Genomic DNA, 18,305 nt, shown 5'->3' on the forward strand with positions numbered 1-18,305 from the left:
TTGACTTTGGGTTGGGGAGGGGGCACCATTTCCTGCTGTGCCACAGGCAGTGAAATGTCTAGTGGTGACCCTGTCAATACAATATTGAAAGCAGAATAGAGAGCCATTTTTTAAAAATTCAGGTGTACATTCTTGTCCATGTGGGCCTCCCATACTCTGAAACATAGTTTTAGCTACAATTCTTTAGTATCATTTGTGAAAAGACTTTGTTTTACCCCAAATAGTTCTCACTGCTAGTGAGATAATTTGGTATCAACAGGTCCCCACCCCACACCCACCCCTAAGTTTCCAGGCGTAGCTGTGTGTGTGTTTGTGTTGTGCAGATAATACCACTCCCTTAGCTTTTTAGGGAGGAAATGTTACCAAAACAACAGCTTTGAAAAGGAACTCTGAAATCCTTCAAGCCCTTTTGAAATACTTTATGAATCAACTGTAAAGTTGAGAGGAGGGAAGCAGAAGCATTTATGAGGAAGTTCTTAACAGGAAGCCCTTGCTTGTGGGTTTCTGCAAGGAACAGCCTGCTAATCGACTCCGCCTGCCCACCCTACATTCTCTGGGCTGTTGGCTCCCCAGAGCTCACCTGTTTCTTCTGGAAAGCTGATAATTTGCCATGCAGATCAGCGTCTCTGCTTTCAGTTTGTGGAGCCCTCCTGGTGTTTTCTCTGGCCTATAAAGCATCTCTGGCTCCTGGAGCAACGGAGAGCGTTATGTGAGGAGATCTAGAGAGACAGGAAGGAGGCAGCTGAGAACAAGAGTCCTACGAGTCAGGATCTGAATGCCAAGATGTCAGTGCTTACCCCTATTTTGACTCCCCCTGAGGTGAAGGAATACATGTCCAGAGGTGAACGCTTTATCAAGTGGGATGATGTGAGTACCGTGGGTTTTAATTCACCCTGGTTTGGGGCTCTTGAGAAGCAGGACGTGGAAGGGTTCTAGACATAACTACCCAGCTGTGTGAGTGAGTAAATCTCTCCTTCTGTGGTTGAGGGCAATAAATGAATGTTTGCATGTGGTAAGATTTAGGGGGAAGCAATGAGTGATGAGTAAAAAAGAGGAAAACTATGCAAAGTAATTATAAAGTTGTGGTGGGCCCACTCCTGCATTTTTATTGTGCATGTGAGATATTATTATTATTATATTCCAGCCATCCTATGGAAGGCACTGCTATGAAGGGGGGAGGAATAGTATCTATCTATCTATCTATCATCTATCTATCTATCTATCTATCATCTATCTATCATCTATCATCTATCTATCTATCATCTATCTATCTATCTATCATCTAGATAGCTATCTATACTTATTTATTTATCATCTTCTTCATTTAATATCTATCATCTTCTTCATTCTTCAAGCTTAACCTGTTGAATACCCAAAGTAAAGCATATATCAAATAAATAACTATAAATGATAACAGCATCAAACAAAGAGCAACAGGCCATGTTCATACAAAAGAGCTGATCACCAGCCAGTCAAAACAAATGTAAGTTTTGACAGTTCTGTAAATAACAAGTGATAAGGGTGAATCTGCTCTGGGAAGAATCACATTAAAGAGGCCGCGGTTCTGCAAGCTCATCCAATTATCTGTGAGATCTTTCAAAAGTAAGTTAACCACAGTCTTCGTATACGCTGCGTTATCTGGCACAAATGACAAATTCACCGTGTTGATCTATGATTAATATCGGTCTTTGAATGAATAGGAAACAACTGCATGTTTCAAATGATGTGTCTGAAGAATATTGGCCAATGCAGAGGCCAGTGTGGTTCCTCTGCAGGTCCATGTACTCTAAGGCTCTGCAGCATCTCATAACCTTTGTGCAGAAAGCAACATGATGTGGGGATGTCATTGTGCCACTTTATGTGCAGTAAGCCTAGAATGCTTTGGTGATGTCCTCAAACTATGAAAGGTTAGATAAATTCATGGAGGAGAAGGCCATCAACAGGTTTCCACTACCAAAGACAGTATACCTCTCTGAATACCAGTTGCTGGAATTGCTGGTGGGGAGAGTTATCTTGTGCTCACATCCAGCTTACATGCATCTGGTCGGCCACTGTAAGAAAAGGATGCTGGACTAGACGGACCACTGGCTTCTTCAAGCAGGCTCATCTTCTGTCCTTTTAGAGGCCTCCAGTTTGGCACTGGGGTGATTGCATCAGTAACCTGTGTTTCCTTTAGAGCAGGGTTGGTGAACCTCCGGTCCAGGGGCCAAATATGGCCCTGCAGCCATCTGTTTTTGGCCCTTAGGTCTCTCACCAGCTAGCCCCACAAACTTCACTGGACCTACTGCGCACTCCAAGTGTTTTTGGCCTGGCTGGAATGTGTCCTTAAACTCTAACAATGCCTCTTGCTCATCTGGATAGAAGATACGGAGAGGCGTGTGAGAACGTGTAGAAATATACAGAGGCAAAGTTTACATCCATCGCTCCACTCCCTTTTGCCTCTGGTCCCACCCACCATTATCACGTGGCCCTCTGGAGGAAGCAAAGTAGGAAATGCGGCCCTTGGGCTGAAAATGCTTCCCTGCCCCTGCTTTTAGGGCTTCAGCTGTATAGAATATTGTCCCGCATTGGTGACAATATTCTTTCCCTGTGTTGGAATTCAGGTCAAACCAGAAAAATGTTTCCCCATTGTGTTTTGATGCCCAAATGCACTCCTTCCTGTTTTGTTTTGGTGTTTGTTGTTTTTTTTTAAAAAAAAGACTGGTGTAGATTATATGGGTTCACGTATGTTAATTAAGAAGATACCTTTGGATGACATTAACTAATTATAGAGGGTTTTAAAAAATGTTATTGAGGACCTTTATATTATCATTTGGGATGTGGGTGGCACTGTGGTTTAAACCACTGTGCCGCTTGGACTTGCTGATCGGAAGGTTGGCGGTTCGAATCCCCGCGACGGGGTGAGCTCCCGTTGTTTGGTCCCTGCTCCTGCCAACCTAGCAGTTCCAAAGCATGCAGTGCAAGTAGATAAATAGGTACCACTCCGGTGGGAAGGTTTTTGTGTGCTGCTCTGGCTTCTCCAGAAGTGGCTTAGGCATGCTGGCCACATGACCCGAAAAAATTGGCTGCGGAAGTGGACAAACACCGGCTCCCTCGGCCTGTAAAGCGAGATGAGCGCTGCAACCCCAGAGTCGTTCGCGACTGGACTTAACTGTCAGGGGTCCCTTTACATTTTATATTACCATTGCTCTTGAATTCTCAAGCAGAAGTTTCTTATTAACAGTGTAATATCCCAAGCCACTGTGGGTGGCAAATTCCAGAGGCAGGAGTATAGTACACAATGCTTGCACTATTTGATAGCTTTTCCTTCAGCAGCCTTTCCAGCTTGGATGCTAAAGTGCTGAATCAGTCGTGGAGGAATCTATCACCTGGCTGCCCCCTCAGGTAACAGCTGTGTCGGTTGTTACTGTCAACTGACTCAGCAGCCACAAGTTTTCTGTAAGTGGAGATACTGTATGTCACTTGGAGATAGACCATGTAACTATGGCTTTAATGGTGAAACAGAAAGCTCTTAAGGGCAGGCTTCATCATGGTCTTCATTATGTGTGGTGCGGTTCAGCTCAGTACATCTGAGTGTCATAGATATTTTAAGAACTAAAATCAGCTCAGAGTCTTGTATGATGCAGAACAAGGCTGATCACACAAAACAAGGCGGGCACAGCTGTCACCTCTATCATATTACCGTATTTTTCACTCTATAAGACGCACCAGACCACAAGACGCACCTAGTTTTTGGAGGAGGAAAACAAGAAAAAAAATATTCTGAATCTCAGAAGCCAGAACAGTAAGAGGGATCGCTGCGCAGTGAAAGCAGCAATCCCTCTTGCTGTTCTGGCTTCTGTGATAGCTGCGCAACCTGCATTCGCTCCATAAGATGCACACACATTTCCCCTTACTTTTTAGGAGGGAAAAGTGAGTCTTATAGAGCAAAAAATACGGTAATTTCCACTCCTTCCCCATTTCCAAATGAAGGTGTTTGCTGTCAAAGACATCCAAATGCTGACTGAGTAGTTAGTTTAAACAAATACAATAAAACTGCAAAAACAAAGCAGTAAAACCACAGAAAACAGAAGCTGCAGCAAATCTACCCCACTAAAAGTCCCACAAATTGGATTAAGACTTCAGGATCTCTTCTTTTAGACAAGTGTGACATTTTGAATTCCACTTTCTCCTCCAGATGCTTTGAGATGAATAAAAGGGAATTGTAGCCAAGCTCATTCACGTCAGATCTGGAGAAGAAAGTGGAAGTAATTATTACATAGTGAAATTAGCAACTAATAAACACCTTTAAAAAATAGCCACTTCAGTTTTGGAATCCAGAACAAACTTTTCCTGAAGTTCTGTCCCATGCTTTAAAACCCTCTCCCCCAGTCTCTCTCTCTCTCTCTCTCTCTCTCTCTCTCTCTCTCTCTCTCTGTCTCTCTCTCCTCTCTGAAAATCTAATGAAGAAAGTGGGGTGGCAGAATGGGCAGGAATAAGGGCAGCACAAGAATTCCACTCAGCTGTAGAAAAGTTTGTACTGCTTTAATGTGGGATACATTCCTCTATTTACTATACAGCAATTCCTAAATATATGTGGATAGAAGTCAACTTAAATGATAGCATAGGGGAAAACCTTAAATCAATCATAATCTTAATCATAATCTTAATCATAATCTTAATCTTAATCATAATAATAGCAGCTAACATGGAGTCATCTGGATGTTGATGGACTCCAACTCCCATCATCTCTTGCTGTCTGGGGCTGATGGGCGTTGGAGTCCAACAGGCAGGCCCAGACAGAGGGGGGAGCCATCTGGGCCACTTGACCTGGGCCTCCGATTCCAAAGGGGGCCTCAGTCAGCGTATTCACAATCGCAAGGGATGCACTGGGGTGAACACGGAGGTGCAGGGGGGGCACATTATTTACCTGGGCCAGGCCTCTGCCTGGCTCTGCAAGGCCCTGCCAACAGGTAAAATGTTGGCATCCCCTACCCTAAATATATGTCATTCCAGCCCACCTCATGCAGCTGAAGTGACATTTCCTCTCCCTCACAGATATAGTAGAACACATAAATGACAGTTTCTGAGCTATTTACTGCCTTTGTTGTTTTCTTTTACTGTATAACTTGCTTTGGTGCACTTGAGTGCAAAAAAAGTGACTAATAAATACAAATAACAAACAAACCTGCTTTTCTGGTTTTGTCAGGATACAGCAACTGCCTCTCCTGTGATTCTGCGGGTAGACCCAAAGGGCTTTTATCTCTATTGGACTTTGCAGAGTAAGGTAAGTCCTGATCCTCAGTCTTTAATTGGAGATGTTGATGTCAAAAGATACCAGAGTCATAGGGTCATAGAATTATAGAGTGTCATCATCTAGTCCAACCCCCTTCAATTCAGGAATCTCAACTAAAGCATTCATGACACATGACCATCTAACCTCAGCTTAGAAATCTCTAAGGAAGAAGAGTCCACTATCTTCCGGGGGAGACTGTTCCACTGGCAAACAGCTCTTACTGTCAGAAAGTTCTTCCTTAACTTTAGTTGGAATCTCCTTTCTTGTAACTTGAATCCATTGATTTCGGTCCTCTGGAGCCTTTAGATATTTGAAGATGGCCCCCATATCTCCTATCAGTCTCCTCTTATCCAGTTTAAATATACACAGCGCCCTCAACCATTCCTCATAAGACTTAGTTTCCAGACCCTTGGATCATCTTGCTTGCCCTCCTCTGCATACGTCCCAACTAGTCAGCATCCTTCTTAAATTGTGGTGCCCATAATTGGACATAGTACTCCAGGTGTGGTCTGACCAAGGCAGAATAGAGCGGTACTATTAATCCCCTTGACCTGGACACTATACTTCTGTTGATGCAGCCTAGAATACCATTAGTCTCCCCCCCCCCCCCGCATCACACTGTTAACTCATGTTAAGCTTGTGGTCTACCTAGATCCTTTTCACACATACTACCGGCAAACCAGGTGTCCCCCATCTTACATTTGTGCAGGTGGTTATTCCTGCCTAAGTGCAGAACCTTTCATTTGTCGCTATTGACATTCATTTTGTTAGTTTTGGCCCGGTTCTCCAATCTGTAAAGGTAATCTTGGATCCCGACTCTGTCTTCTGCAGCATTAGCTACCCTCTTAGTTTGATGTCATCTGAAAATTTGATGAGCATCCCCTGAAATCCTTTATCCATGTAGTTTATAAAGCTGTTGAACAACAACAGGCCCAGGGCTGAACCCTGTGGGACCCCATTAGTTCTCTTTGGGTTTGAGTCTTTGAAGGGCAAAGCACATAGGTCCCATCCATGAAGCTCCCGTCTCCTAAATCAGACCATTCTGTCAAGCTATCTAACCCAGTCCCAAACATATTCTCTGACCAAGAAGTGGGGAGAGGGTGAAGGTGCGCTTACTTCTTTCTCTGCTTTCTCTATCTCGGTAGTAAAGCATCTGCTTTGCATGGAGAAGGTCTCAAGTTCAATCCCTGGAATCTCGAGATAAGACAGGGAGAGACCCCTGTCTGGAACCCTAGAGAGTCACTGCAAGTCAGTGTAGGTGACCTTGGGGTAGATGGACCAACAATCTGACTCTTTGTGAGGCAGCTGCTTCCTACGCAGCTGTGGTTTTCAACTCCAGGTCCATTCATGTGGGGTTCTAAGCAAATGTTTGCACCTATGGTTGGGGTGGGAACAGCTTGGTGGCAGAAGAAAAATGGGAATGATCCCCTTTATTCTAACTCCAGATGGGCTCTTCTTGGAGGCTTCAGAAAAAGCAGCCATAGCATTACACCTATCTTTGCATCATGCAAAGTTTTGAACTTATGACAGAGGTCCCTGACCCAGTTCTGCTCTTTGACATCCTTTTATCTGGAGATACCAGGCACCCAACGTCTGCATGTAAGGAGGGTGTTCTGCTGCTGAGCTCTGGCCCCTCCCAAGCTAGAAGGGCATTAATTATATTTGCTGACTGAGCAGCATGCGCATCTGGGGAATTCTGGAGAAAAGCAGTGAGTCAATGGAGAGCGGAAACTAGAAAGATAACTATTTTATGTATGGAGATGCTTCGTGGGAAGTGATGATGATGATTTTATTCTTAATTGTGTGAGAACATTCTTTTCTCATGCAGTAGTGTTCTAAAATATTAGACAAAGGTCATTTTTTAAAAGCCTATATTAAATGCATGAAGATTTTAAATATGTTTATTTGTAATGGTGTGTTGCTTCACCACGTTGGTGTTAGCTGTCCTGGACTCTCTTGGGTGGAAGGGCAGAACAGAAATGTAATCATAAAGGAGCATTGAATACCCCATGCCTGTTGAACACTTCTTTCTACTGCAGGTAACCTCCAAATTCACTTTCTCTCTCAACCTTATACATAACCTACGATGTGCCTCTAAGCCTCATAGGAAGCTGACTTATGCCAGGTCAGCTAGAAGCTTTGTCTACCCTGACTGGCAGAAAACTTTCCTAACAGCTGTTACCTGATCTTTTCTAACTGGAGGTGCCAAGGATGGAACTTGGGACTTTCTGAGTATAAACCATGTGCTCTTTCATTGAGCCACACTTCCTCACTTGGAAGGGACATCACAGACATTAATTCTGCACTTAACCTTTCTGATGCTCTTAATCTTTTGCTCCTGATTTGCATGGAATTGAACATGCAGGGGGTAGAAAACACAAAGTACTTGGCATCCTCTTCTCCAGTATCTCTGTCACGGCTGGAGGTGCTATGTGTTCTTTAGGCATCCTCTTAGTCTCAGTTTCTCTTTGAAACATCCAGTTTAGCTCTTCCAAAGAGCCACTTCCCACTGTCACATGGCCAAAGCATGTACTTGTTGTTCATTGCTTGTGTAAAAGTTGGGACTTATAGAAGCACTAGGTTGCCTTACATGGAGAGATGCCTTGAAGATTTGAGACTGGGGTAGATTTGTCCTGCAGATTTGGCAAAACAGAGAAAAGAAGGAACATAAGAACATAACAAGGGCCTGCTTTGTTAGGCCAATGTCTCATGGCATCTAGTGTGCTGTTCTCACAGTTGCCAACCAAATGCCTATGGGGAGCTTGAAAACTTGCCACGGGTTTCTGGATTTTGGGTATGTGGATACCAAATGGATCATAGAATTGTTGAGTTGGAAAGGATCTTGAGTGTCTAGTCCAACCCCCTGCAATGCAGAAATCTCAACTAGATCACACATGACCAGTGACCATTCAACCTCTGCTTCAAAACATCCACCTTCTAAGAGAGACCGTTCTACTGTCAAATAGCTCTTACTGTCAGAAAGTTCTTCTGAATGTTTAGGCAGAATCTCTTTTCTTGTAACTTGAAGCCACTGGTCCTGTAGCTTGAAGACCTACCCTCTAGAGCAGGAGAAAACAAGCTTGCTCCATCTTCCATGTGACACCCCTTTAGATATTTGAAGATGGCTTTCATATCTCCTCATCCATTCCAAACTCCCTCAACTGCTCCTCATAAGGCTTGGTTTCCAGACCCTTGATAATCTTGGTCACCCTTCTGTGCACCAATCCCAGCTTGACAATATCCTTAAATTGTGGCACCCAAAACTGGACACAGTACTCCAGTTGTCGTCTGACTGAGATAGAATAGTGTGGTACTACTTCTCTTTGGACACAATACTAGCCGAAACCATGGCTTAGATCCTGTGAGCACAGAAGCAGCATGAAGAGGAACAATCAGCTGTAATTCTAGCTCCATACACCAGCGCACTCCACATTTATTCCCAAACCAGTTAGGCTTAACTGTGGTTCCAAGTGATATGCATGAACCAGCCCGGTGTAAGGATGTTTGGTAAGTGGAGCAATAATCCACATGAAAAGGAAGGCCATCTGTCTTCTTCTCCTCCATGAAAACTGAAAATGCAGTGAGATAGAGCAGGCCAGCGGGGACTGAGAGCCTCTGATCGTTTAGTTCTGCTTTCTAGTTAAATATGATACTGTGGTTTGGGGCTGCTTCCTTCTCTTAATCACAGGAGTAACTGAAGTTTGAGAATAAGACAATAGCAGTAACTATGCACAGCAGAACCATGTCAGGAGTTTGACAATTTGTCAGGTTTCACTTCCTCTTGGAAGACTAGAAGTGGTAGAAGTCCGACAGCAGGGATCATTCAGTTTGTAACGTAAGGGCTAACTCTGCTATCTATAAGTCTGCTAACCAGACAGGGTGGCGGAGGTTTCGTTTGGCAACAAGGCAGAGTGGCATGATGTTTGCTGAGTCACCTCATGCCCTGATTGGCTATGTAGCCCTGAGAGAGCTATGTACAAGACCTTAACTAAGAAAGGCAAAGCTTCTCTGTTTCTTTCTCCTCAAACTATACACTGCCTTCATTCAATTTTGTTCTGCAACGTGTTATCAGGACATTTCTCTCTGAAATCTGTCTGCATTATTTAAGTGACTTTGCTGACAATGAGAAGATCCCAGGTGGATCAAATGACACACACATCTAGCCCAGTGCCCTCTTTTCCACAGTGGCCAACTAGATGTTTCTAGGGAGCCCACAAGCAAGACATGAATACAATAGCTGTTGCTCCCAAGCAAGTGATATTCAGAGATATAATTGCATTTGGACCTGGAAACTCCATTCACTTATCATGGCCAATAATCATTGATAGTTGTGCCTTCAAACGTTTGTCTAGAATAACATGTCGCACTAAATTGAGACATTTCCCTTGTAATCATGACAAGTCACACCCTTAACATGCTTAACAAACTACAGTCATATGCTTAACAAACTACAGCACCCAGAATTCTTTGGGGGGAGCCATGAGTGGTATCATAGCATTTTGAATGTGTGATGTGAATCTGGTCAGTGTTCTCCACCACACCCGAGGGGAGCTGGCTAGCTTAGGGGTGCAGGGCAGGCTACGTTGCACACAAAGCTCTGGCCTCCTGATACCTAGTTGCTGCTTACTCACGGCTCTGCCAGGTACTAGTTTGCTGCAGTATAGGGACCCTTTGAGTTAGGGATGAGTTTTCTAGAGAGTGAAGTGGGGCCTCTTGCACTCTGCTGCTTGTAGTTGCTGGCAGATAGCTCAATAATTTGTCAACGGAAGAGATGGGCTTGTCTGAGGGTAGGGATAACTCAGGTGTCTCATTTGCCTGGAAAATTCAGTAGTCTTATGATTAGAATACTAAGCAAAATAAACAAATGTGGGAGTAGGATGGTGGTTTGTTTAATTCCACACTGGGAGAGGCCAGTGACAGGCTGGTTTCCCACTTGTGAAAAGAGCTTGTAAACAAAGGTGAGCTCAAATGCTGTTGGGCAAGCTAACAAACAGTCCAGTTCCGAAGCCAGTTTTTGTACAAGGGGGAGTGACTTTTTGTACGAATGTATAGCAGTGTACAAAAAGTTCCGTCAGAATGGTTTATCCATGTAGTTCTTTTGGGGATAAGAATTCTATTCCTATCCATTTTAAGGTGTTGCCAGAAAGGGTACACAATAATGTAACATTGACACGTTTTCGCTATCAGATTCCATGGGATCTTGCATCCTGTGAGATGCCAGATTTTGAGTGGTGAAGTTACTGGGCAGTGGGGTGATTAACTTTCCGCTCCCCATTATTTTCTCTCTCCAAATTACACACCTCCTGCTGCTTCCCCCTTCTAAGTTTTTCTTCCAGAATGAATGAAGTGAGCAATCTGGAGTGTGGAAATGGCCAGCAGGGAAAGGGTTACACACCCACCCACCCCTTCTCTGCTCACAAATTGAAGCGGCTTTTAAGTTAAATAATAATAATCAGGGCTGAGGCATGTAATATGCCATTTGGCCTGAATCAGCAAACGAGAATTGTGATGTTCTTGGAAATTTGCTTGTCAGCATTTGAAAATACAAACAAGGGAGATTTAGGCTTCTTGAGCTCCCTGCTGTTATACCCCATTATGAAAGTAAAAACCAAACAAAAAAAGATCTGCATTGATGCAGATCAGTGGTGTGTTACATTAAAGCTTCCATCATTTGACTGCTGTTGCTAAGCAGTAACCAGGGAAGGGGGTCGTGCCCATGCTGATGGGTGCTAATGCCGCTGAGAGCCAGCAGACTTTGAAGGTTAGAAAGTGCAAGTACAAGAAGGAGAAGAAGACGTGCAAAGCTACTGTATTGTGTGGGTTGCCCTGATCACTGTATATGCAGCGTAGTGTGAACCAATGATGTCATCAGAATGCGTCCTCGGCGGGCTAAAGACCCCTGCAGAGGCAAATTCTCCCAGCAAGCTCCTCTTTCAGATAACCTAACCCAGTAGCTCATAACACTGCATGGAAAATGCAATGGAGGGTGGAAATTGCAGTGGTCAGATTACTGACTCGGGTTCCGTTTAGATCTCTCATGTTTTAAAACACCTGTATTGGTTGTCAGTTTGTTTCTAGGCCCAATTCAAAGAGCAAACATTAGTATGTGATACTCAAAATAAGACAGCTAGTGAAAGATCCGGTTGCCATTTGAGTATAATACACAAACATTTCAGAACCTGGCATTTATTTCCCCAATATTTTCATATAATACTCACGTGAGAGTCGCTGTAGTAGTTAAAGCTAAGAAGAATTCTAATTTTCTGAGAAGATACCTTGCATTTTATATAACACAGATTCCAAACATCAAAGTGATACTTGGCTAGCTGTTATGTTTTGGACATTACCAATTACTGCTTAGCAGTGGTAACATTCTCTGGGCCTGACCCTAATGGAATCTGTTGAAAAATCGGAAATGTTTAATGCATGCTGTTTTGTACATTAGAAAATGTGATTAGGCTGCTGAGTAATGGGTTTGTGAATGCCAGTGCTTTCCTTTCCTTTACAATTGCTCAGGACTTGAATGTTAATTTTTGATATTTTGCAGGAAATGGAATTTTTGGAGATTACAAGCATTCGAGATACTAGAATAGGGAAATTTGCAAAGATTCCCAAGGTGAGTTTGTGGCATAGTGTATAGGATTAGTAATTGTTATCCATGCAATACTCATTGGGAGATGCCATTGTAACTTGTTAATTGACTTCTTCCTCTCATATTGACTGAGCTGTTCTTTTCATTTGTGGTAGCAAATTGTGTGTTTTGTAACACTGGACTGTATGAAATGTGTGACCAGTGAAACATGTATCCTTTTTTGCACTGCTAAATTTGGGAGTGGACGGTTGGGTGCAAAATCTGAAAATGTTCAGGAGAAACTGCTAAACAGTGCTTATGTAAGAGGTTACAAAATAGGTAAAATCAAATGGGGGGAAAGTTTAAGTCTGGTGAATAAATGGTTATGCGTAGGCCCACATTTAAAAGAGGGAGAAGACATTCCCAAGAAAGCTAAAGTTGGTGCAAGCAATATCCAGTGTGCATGGGGTGTTTTTGTTAAAATCAGCAAAGTCCCACATTAACAAGACAACATCTCATAGTCCTTGTTTTTAGGACAGAATTATACATGGTGAAAAACATAGGATTGCTGCAAAAATATTAGCCCCATGAGAAGTTTGTTCCCTTCCTTTCCATAATGTTGTGAAACTTACCTGTGGTCTGGCATCAAGAACCAAAGGTGTGAAACATACACATTTCCTGACAAGTATGGTACTGTAAGTTTCACTATAACTTATGGAGGAGACAATCTCTCTTTTTTAAAAATATTATTTTTATTGATTTTCCAAATTATTAAAAATCAAACCAAATTACTTAATTTAATACAATTTCTTAAAACCAGGTTTCCTGCTCTTGTTGCAATCATATGTCCAATATATTCCCCCATAGCTGCCCAGTTCTTATTTAGTCTCCAGTTGACATCCTTCACTTGCTATTAAACCATTCTTCCAGCTGTCCTCTTTTTTACCTTACAATCAGCACCTCATTTTCCTGTTGTAAATATATAATCCATTTCACTTGTAGCCCTTCATGTACATTTTTGTTCCAGACGTCGAATGTTAAAAGAGTTCAGTTCTTTCTTCTGTTGTTCAATTCTTTGCAGTGTTTATCTGAGTAGTACAAGGTCACATTCCATTCAGTTCCACTGTTATCAAGCTGACATGCGAGCCACAGCCATAAATATCTCACAGAGTGAACTTTCCAGACATCTGCCATTAAATTCCCCTCTGGAGTTCTTTCTCGGCACACAATACACAGCACACACTTTCCTAAGAATCAGCCTTTCTTCCGCAACTATCCAGTTGCAGGTCGTTTTTCTTTTCCCTCGCTGGATTTCTCCAACAACACCCTGGTCTGGCGGTGGTGATGAATAAAATCCATTCAGCCTCAGTCAAGGGGGGGCATAGCAAAACTTTATTAAATTCCTTGTAAAGCATAATTGAAAAGCACCCTTCCCCGGGGGCATACAAAGGGGGGGGGGCAGGGAGCAGTCCGCCCCGGGTGCCACCGTGGGGGTGTGTGTGACAAGATGGTCCGCTGCCTCCCCTCCAGCTGTAGAGCAGCCGAGGGTACAGGTCCATATACGCAGCAGCCCATATGGATGGCACTCAATCAGCAATCCATACAGGCTGCCGTACGTGTGCTACCGGGCGGTTCGCCACACCCCTCAGCACCACGCCCCAGGTGACGGAGAGGCTTCCTCCGCCACTGCTCCTCCCCGTTTTTGAAGTGTCAAACAAAGTAGCAACTACACATGTCTCTTCATCGTAGGGGAGGACAAGAAATAGAAAGACCATTAGAAAACCATAAGAAAGCACAAAGCTCCTTGTCCTCCCTCTTTCCTTTGAGGCTGTTGTAAGGATTCTCAAGCTTCAGAAAACATTCAAATACCTTCAGAAAACCGGTCCCGGTTATTTCGGCAGCTGATTGATTGCAGCCTCTTAGCATATGATGCTTAGAGAGCACCTCTTGATGAATGCCAATTATCCAAATTGAAGAGGAACCTTCCACAAATCATGCCGGTAATGGAGGCTCGTCCATGGCAGTGGCACACTCCCAGATCGCTCCTGTTCTGCCTTTCAAGTTGGCAGACACGGGATTGTGCCACACTGTGGGATGCAGCGAGATCCCCACTGAAGAGGATCAAGAGGATTTATGCCTCGTTTCCTCTCTTCCCCCTGCCTGAATTTCCCTGCAGCCCCCGGAGGGCTGCGGAGAACAACCACCATTGATCGTGGGCATGGCCAGAAACAATGGAGGAGACAAATCTCGACACAAAGCTGCCATTATTTTCTGACAGCTCTGAGCTTGTTGTAGCATCTGACCCTGTTATAGTATTTCTGCAAGAAGTTCAATAAGCTGGGGTGGGACATGTTAAACTTTTCTGTAAACTAGGGATGGGGAACTAGTGACTCCAGATGCCCCTAAATCACATCTGTGTCGGCCAGCACTGAGAAGATAAGAGTAATCCAACAACATCTGGAAGGCCACAGGTTCCCCATCCCTTCTATGAACAGTGCTACTATAAAGTACTACACTATTCAAGCAAAAGGTTGACCCAGTTCTTGTTGTTTCAGGCAGGCAACTTGTCCTCCCCTCTGCATCCCTACTTGGACTGTTCATACTTGTTTATCCTTTGCAGAGCCAGAAGCTCCGAGACGTTTTCAACCTGGATTTTCCAGACAACAATTTCTTTCTCAAGACATTGACTGTGGTTTCTGGTCCTGATTTGGTGGATCTCACTTTTCACAATTTTGTTTCCTATAAAGAAAATGTTGGAAAGGTACTGAAAAACTATAAAAGGGGTTGGGTTGGGTCATCGTGAAGAGTTCTGAAAGGAGTGATGAGAAGATGGGCAAACTGTCCACTAGTGACTTATTTTTCAAAGAGTGAGCACATGTTATTCACAAAAAGAGCAGTTTATGCTGCCCTGCTCCTCAATTATCCTGGAAGTTTGCGCAAGCAAAAAGATAAATGGAGCTTCCATGCTGAGTCACTGAGAAAGCCAGTAAAATATTTGAAGTGCTGGGTTTGGCTATGAGAGATTAATGTTTTAATCCCTGCCTGGCCGTGAAGTTTGCTGGATGCAAGACACACCTGTTTTCAACTTGAGAAAACAGGAATTGAGAAAATGATGTCTGCTTATTTACCTTCAGCTCTTTGGAGGAAAGACAGAATATAAGTTAATTAATAAATAAACTTTTGTGGGTTTTTTACCTTGATGCTCTTTATTTATTATAGACAGGTACCTGTAAGATGTACTCTTTAAACAGGGAAAAGAATAATTGGTTCCACTAAAATCCTGATTTAAAGCTTATATACCAGAAACTAAATATCATTTATTTCAATGGCTGTCTAGCTGGAGGGCATCACTTCAGAAAGGATAACAAGGGCAGAGAATGAACAGGTTCCATGTGGAACTTGGCCATAACACGCTTGCTCAGCGGCACTGGAAGTGAGGGTGTTGCACAGTTCATTTTCCAGTCTTTCCATGTGTACACACATCTTGTTTTTTCAGGCTTGGGCAGATGATATCATGGTCATTTCTAGGAACCCCTTTGTATATAATGCTTCCCGCTATTCCTTCCTGGAGAGAATGTAAGTAGTTATCAAATAACTTCATACTACCAAGCGTTTTCTGCTATTCCTTCAAATAGCATGCTAAAGTGCTGAGTGCCAACAGAGAGTGTGGGATAAACCTTGGGGTGCCTATGGAAACTCTCAAGTTTGCAAAGCACAGAACAACGGTTTAAAAGTAAGGTGTCAGTGCCTCCCCCACAAAAGCCAGCCCAGTGAGGACAGAGCTATGGAATACTGGATGTCAGCTGGAAAAAGGAAAACTGGGAGAGAGAGTTGAATGTCCTGTTTCATTCCCTTATGTCATATAGTGTCCCAAAGCAGGACGTGGCTAGCTAGGACCTGATCAGGTGATGATACACTGCAAGCGTGTATCATTCCAACTGTTACACTTCTTTTGTATTTTGATGACATGAAACTAGTCATGTGCTGAGATGACAGGAATGTACTATAAACAATTCAATCCAGAAAGCTTAAGTATGATATCAACAGAAGATTCTTTTCAGCATCATGATGCTAATTCTCTGGCAAGTTCCACTGACTTGTATTGATCATCTCAATATGAAATATTGTTGCCTTTGAGTTTAGCTTGGGATGTCAGTAAACAAGGTGCCCAAATCTCAGTTTCAATTCACTTCACGATTCCCTGTGATTGCAAATGCGACGAGTCTGTGGAATTTAATAACTTTTCCAATCAACGTGGAATCGAATTTCAGCTTTAAATCTAACAATAATTCACCTCAGGCTTTTCTTACGGTTATCTTACTTTTCCCTATTGTTATGGCTGCCATACTTCCCTTGTTCCGTTTTTTTCCTCTTAGCCAAGGATTGTCTATTTTGAATGTTTCCACAGACTGGTGAAGCTGAAACTGCAACTGAATAGTGAGGGGAAAATTCCTGTTAGGAAGTGAGTATGGCATGTGCATTGTGCTTCTTTTGACTAATGATGGTGTGTGACAAACTTGAATGACTGCACTATCGAGGGATCTTCTTGGACAAATGGCTGCCCAGGGGTTCTTTTGGGAGGGGATGCTTAGAGAGGTCCAGTCTGCTATACAGTTAAGAGGGCTGAGGTAAAATTTACCAGGTTTCAAATCCCAGGACAAATCAAGCTGTTCTACAGCACTCGCTATATGTTGTGAAACCAGGTTTGCCTCAACTTAATTGTTTATTTACCTGTTTATTGCATTTTTACTCTGCCTTTCCTTCAATGACCTTAAGGGGGCATAACAGTTTCCCCTACCCTAAGTATATCCTCACAGCAAGCCTGTGAGGTCACATCCATACCATACTTTTAAAGCACATTTAAAGCTCATGGCTCCCCCTAAAGAATACCAGGAACTGTAGTTTATCCCTAACAGAGCCACAGCACCCTTTTAAAAAACTACAGTTCCCAGGATTCTTTGGGGGGAGTTGTGTGCTTTAAATGTATTGCGTGGTGCACATTAGGCTGAGAAAATGTGCCTAGCTTAAGGTCACCCACTGAATTTCATAGCTGAATGAAAATTTGAAACCGCCCAAGCCTTGAACAACTTCATCCCCCTGTCTTCCAATTCTAGGAAGACTCACTCTCCCTGGCTTCCTCACTTGTGGAAAAATTATAATAATAACAATTTTAAAATATTAAATCATCATCATCCAACAACAACAATAATAAGGATAGCAGAAGACAGGTTGCCATTTCATCCATCCGCAGAGGAACATAACTTGGCACAATTCAACATCAGATTGGCAAGAAAAAGCAAACGTAGAAAAGAAGAGTAGGCTCCTGAATTTATGGAGTCCTCAAAAACACTTTCATTGCCAGATGCCAGATTGCCAGAAACAAAGAACTGCTGAGAGGTGTGACACTTTGTCTCTTAAATGAGGCAAGTCATCTACACTACTCTGCCAGAAAATAAAAAAGGATAACACGAACTGCTTGTCTTTTCTCAGTCACAGTTACTCCTAAAAGAAAAGGGGAAGGAAATATCAGATAACTATTGCTTATAGTTTTTGAATTATGGTGCCGGAGGAGACTCTTGAGAGTCCCATGGACTGCAAGAAGATCAAACCTATCCATTCTTAAGGAAATCAGCCCTGAGTGCTCACTGGAAGGACAGATCGTGAAGCTGAGGCTCCAATACTTTGTCCACCTCATGAGAAGAGAAGGCTCCCTGGAAAACACCCTGATGTTGGGAAAGAGGAGAAGGGGACGACAGAGGATGAGATGGTTGGACAGTGTTCTCGAAGCTACCAGCATGAGTTTGACCAAACTGCGGGAGGCAGTGGAAGACAGGAGTGCCTGGCGTGCTCTGGTCCGTGGGGTCACGAAGAGTCAGACATGACTAAACGACTAAACAACAACAACAATTGCTTATAGTTCTGGTTGTATAGTTGGAGCCTATGCTGAACTAGTTCATGGAGACAACTAATGGCCTACATGTTGGGCAATTTGCCATTTTCTCTATATGGAGTGCCTTTCCCACTGGAAGTTTTCCCAAATACCTCTTCCCCAATAACGGTCACTCTAACTCACCCTTTTCTTTCTCTTTCAGTATTTTTCAAGCATTTCCTGCAGACAGAAAAAGGGTAGAAGCAGCATTAAGTGCTTGCCATCTTCCGAAGGGCAAGGTAAGAAGTATATTCTCCATAGCCCAGGCCTCATAGTCAACAAACATGTCTGCCCAACAAATTTATATTAATTTTATACCAGCTTATGCCTTCTTCCAAAGACTTTTGGGAATTGTAGGTTGGAAAGTTCTGTTCCAGGTGCCTAACTTCCCAGGTTCCTTGAGGAAACTGAATGGCAGTTAAACCAGTTTAATTCTATGAAGTATAGATGCCCATTGCTAACACAGCAGTAAAACAGCTGTAAAAAAAAAGTCAGTTTTCTGCATTACTGTACAGCATGCAGTGTGCCAC

At 43.1% G+C, this 18,305-nt stretch overlaps 1 protein-coding gene across 3 annotated transcripts in view; it reads left to right on the forward strand.

Moving 5' to 3' along the window:
- The first annotated feature begins 272 nt into the window (after positions 1–272).
- PLCB2 (phospholipase C beta 2) overlaps positions 273–18,305 on the forward strand; it is a 54,088-nt gene continuing 36,055 nt past the window's right edge. Inside the window, exons 1-7 of one of the 3 annotated variants that reach the window (XM_083449776.1) lie at positions 273–867; positions 5,189–5,266; positions 11,823–11,891; positions 14,467–14,607; positions 15,343–15,422; positions 16,255–16,308; positions 17,939–18,014. In XM_083449776.1, the coding sequence (XP_083305902.1) occupies positions 784–867; positions 5,189–5,266; positions 11,823–11,891; positions 14,467–14,607; positions 15,343–15,422; positions 16,255–16,308; positions 17,939–18,014 (582 nt within the window). In that variant the 5' untranslated portion in view covers positions 273–783. Of the gene's footprint in view, positions 868–5,188; positions 5,267–11,172; positions 11,295–11,822; positions 11,892–14,466; positions 14,608–15,342; positions 15,423–16,254; positions 16,309–17,938; positions 18,015–18,305 lie in introns of those variants that run through there. The other 2 variants (XM_083449778.1, XM_083449777.1) reach the window with 2 other exon arrangements.

Source organism: Podarcis tiliguerta (genome assembly GCF_965153285.1).
Source record: "Podarcis tiliguerta genome assembly, chromosome: 1".
Classification (NCBI taxonomy): domain Eukaryota; kingdom Metazoa; phylum Chordata; class Lepidosauria; order Squamata; family Lacertidae; genus Podarcis; species Podarcis tiliguerta.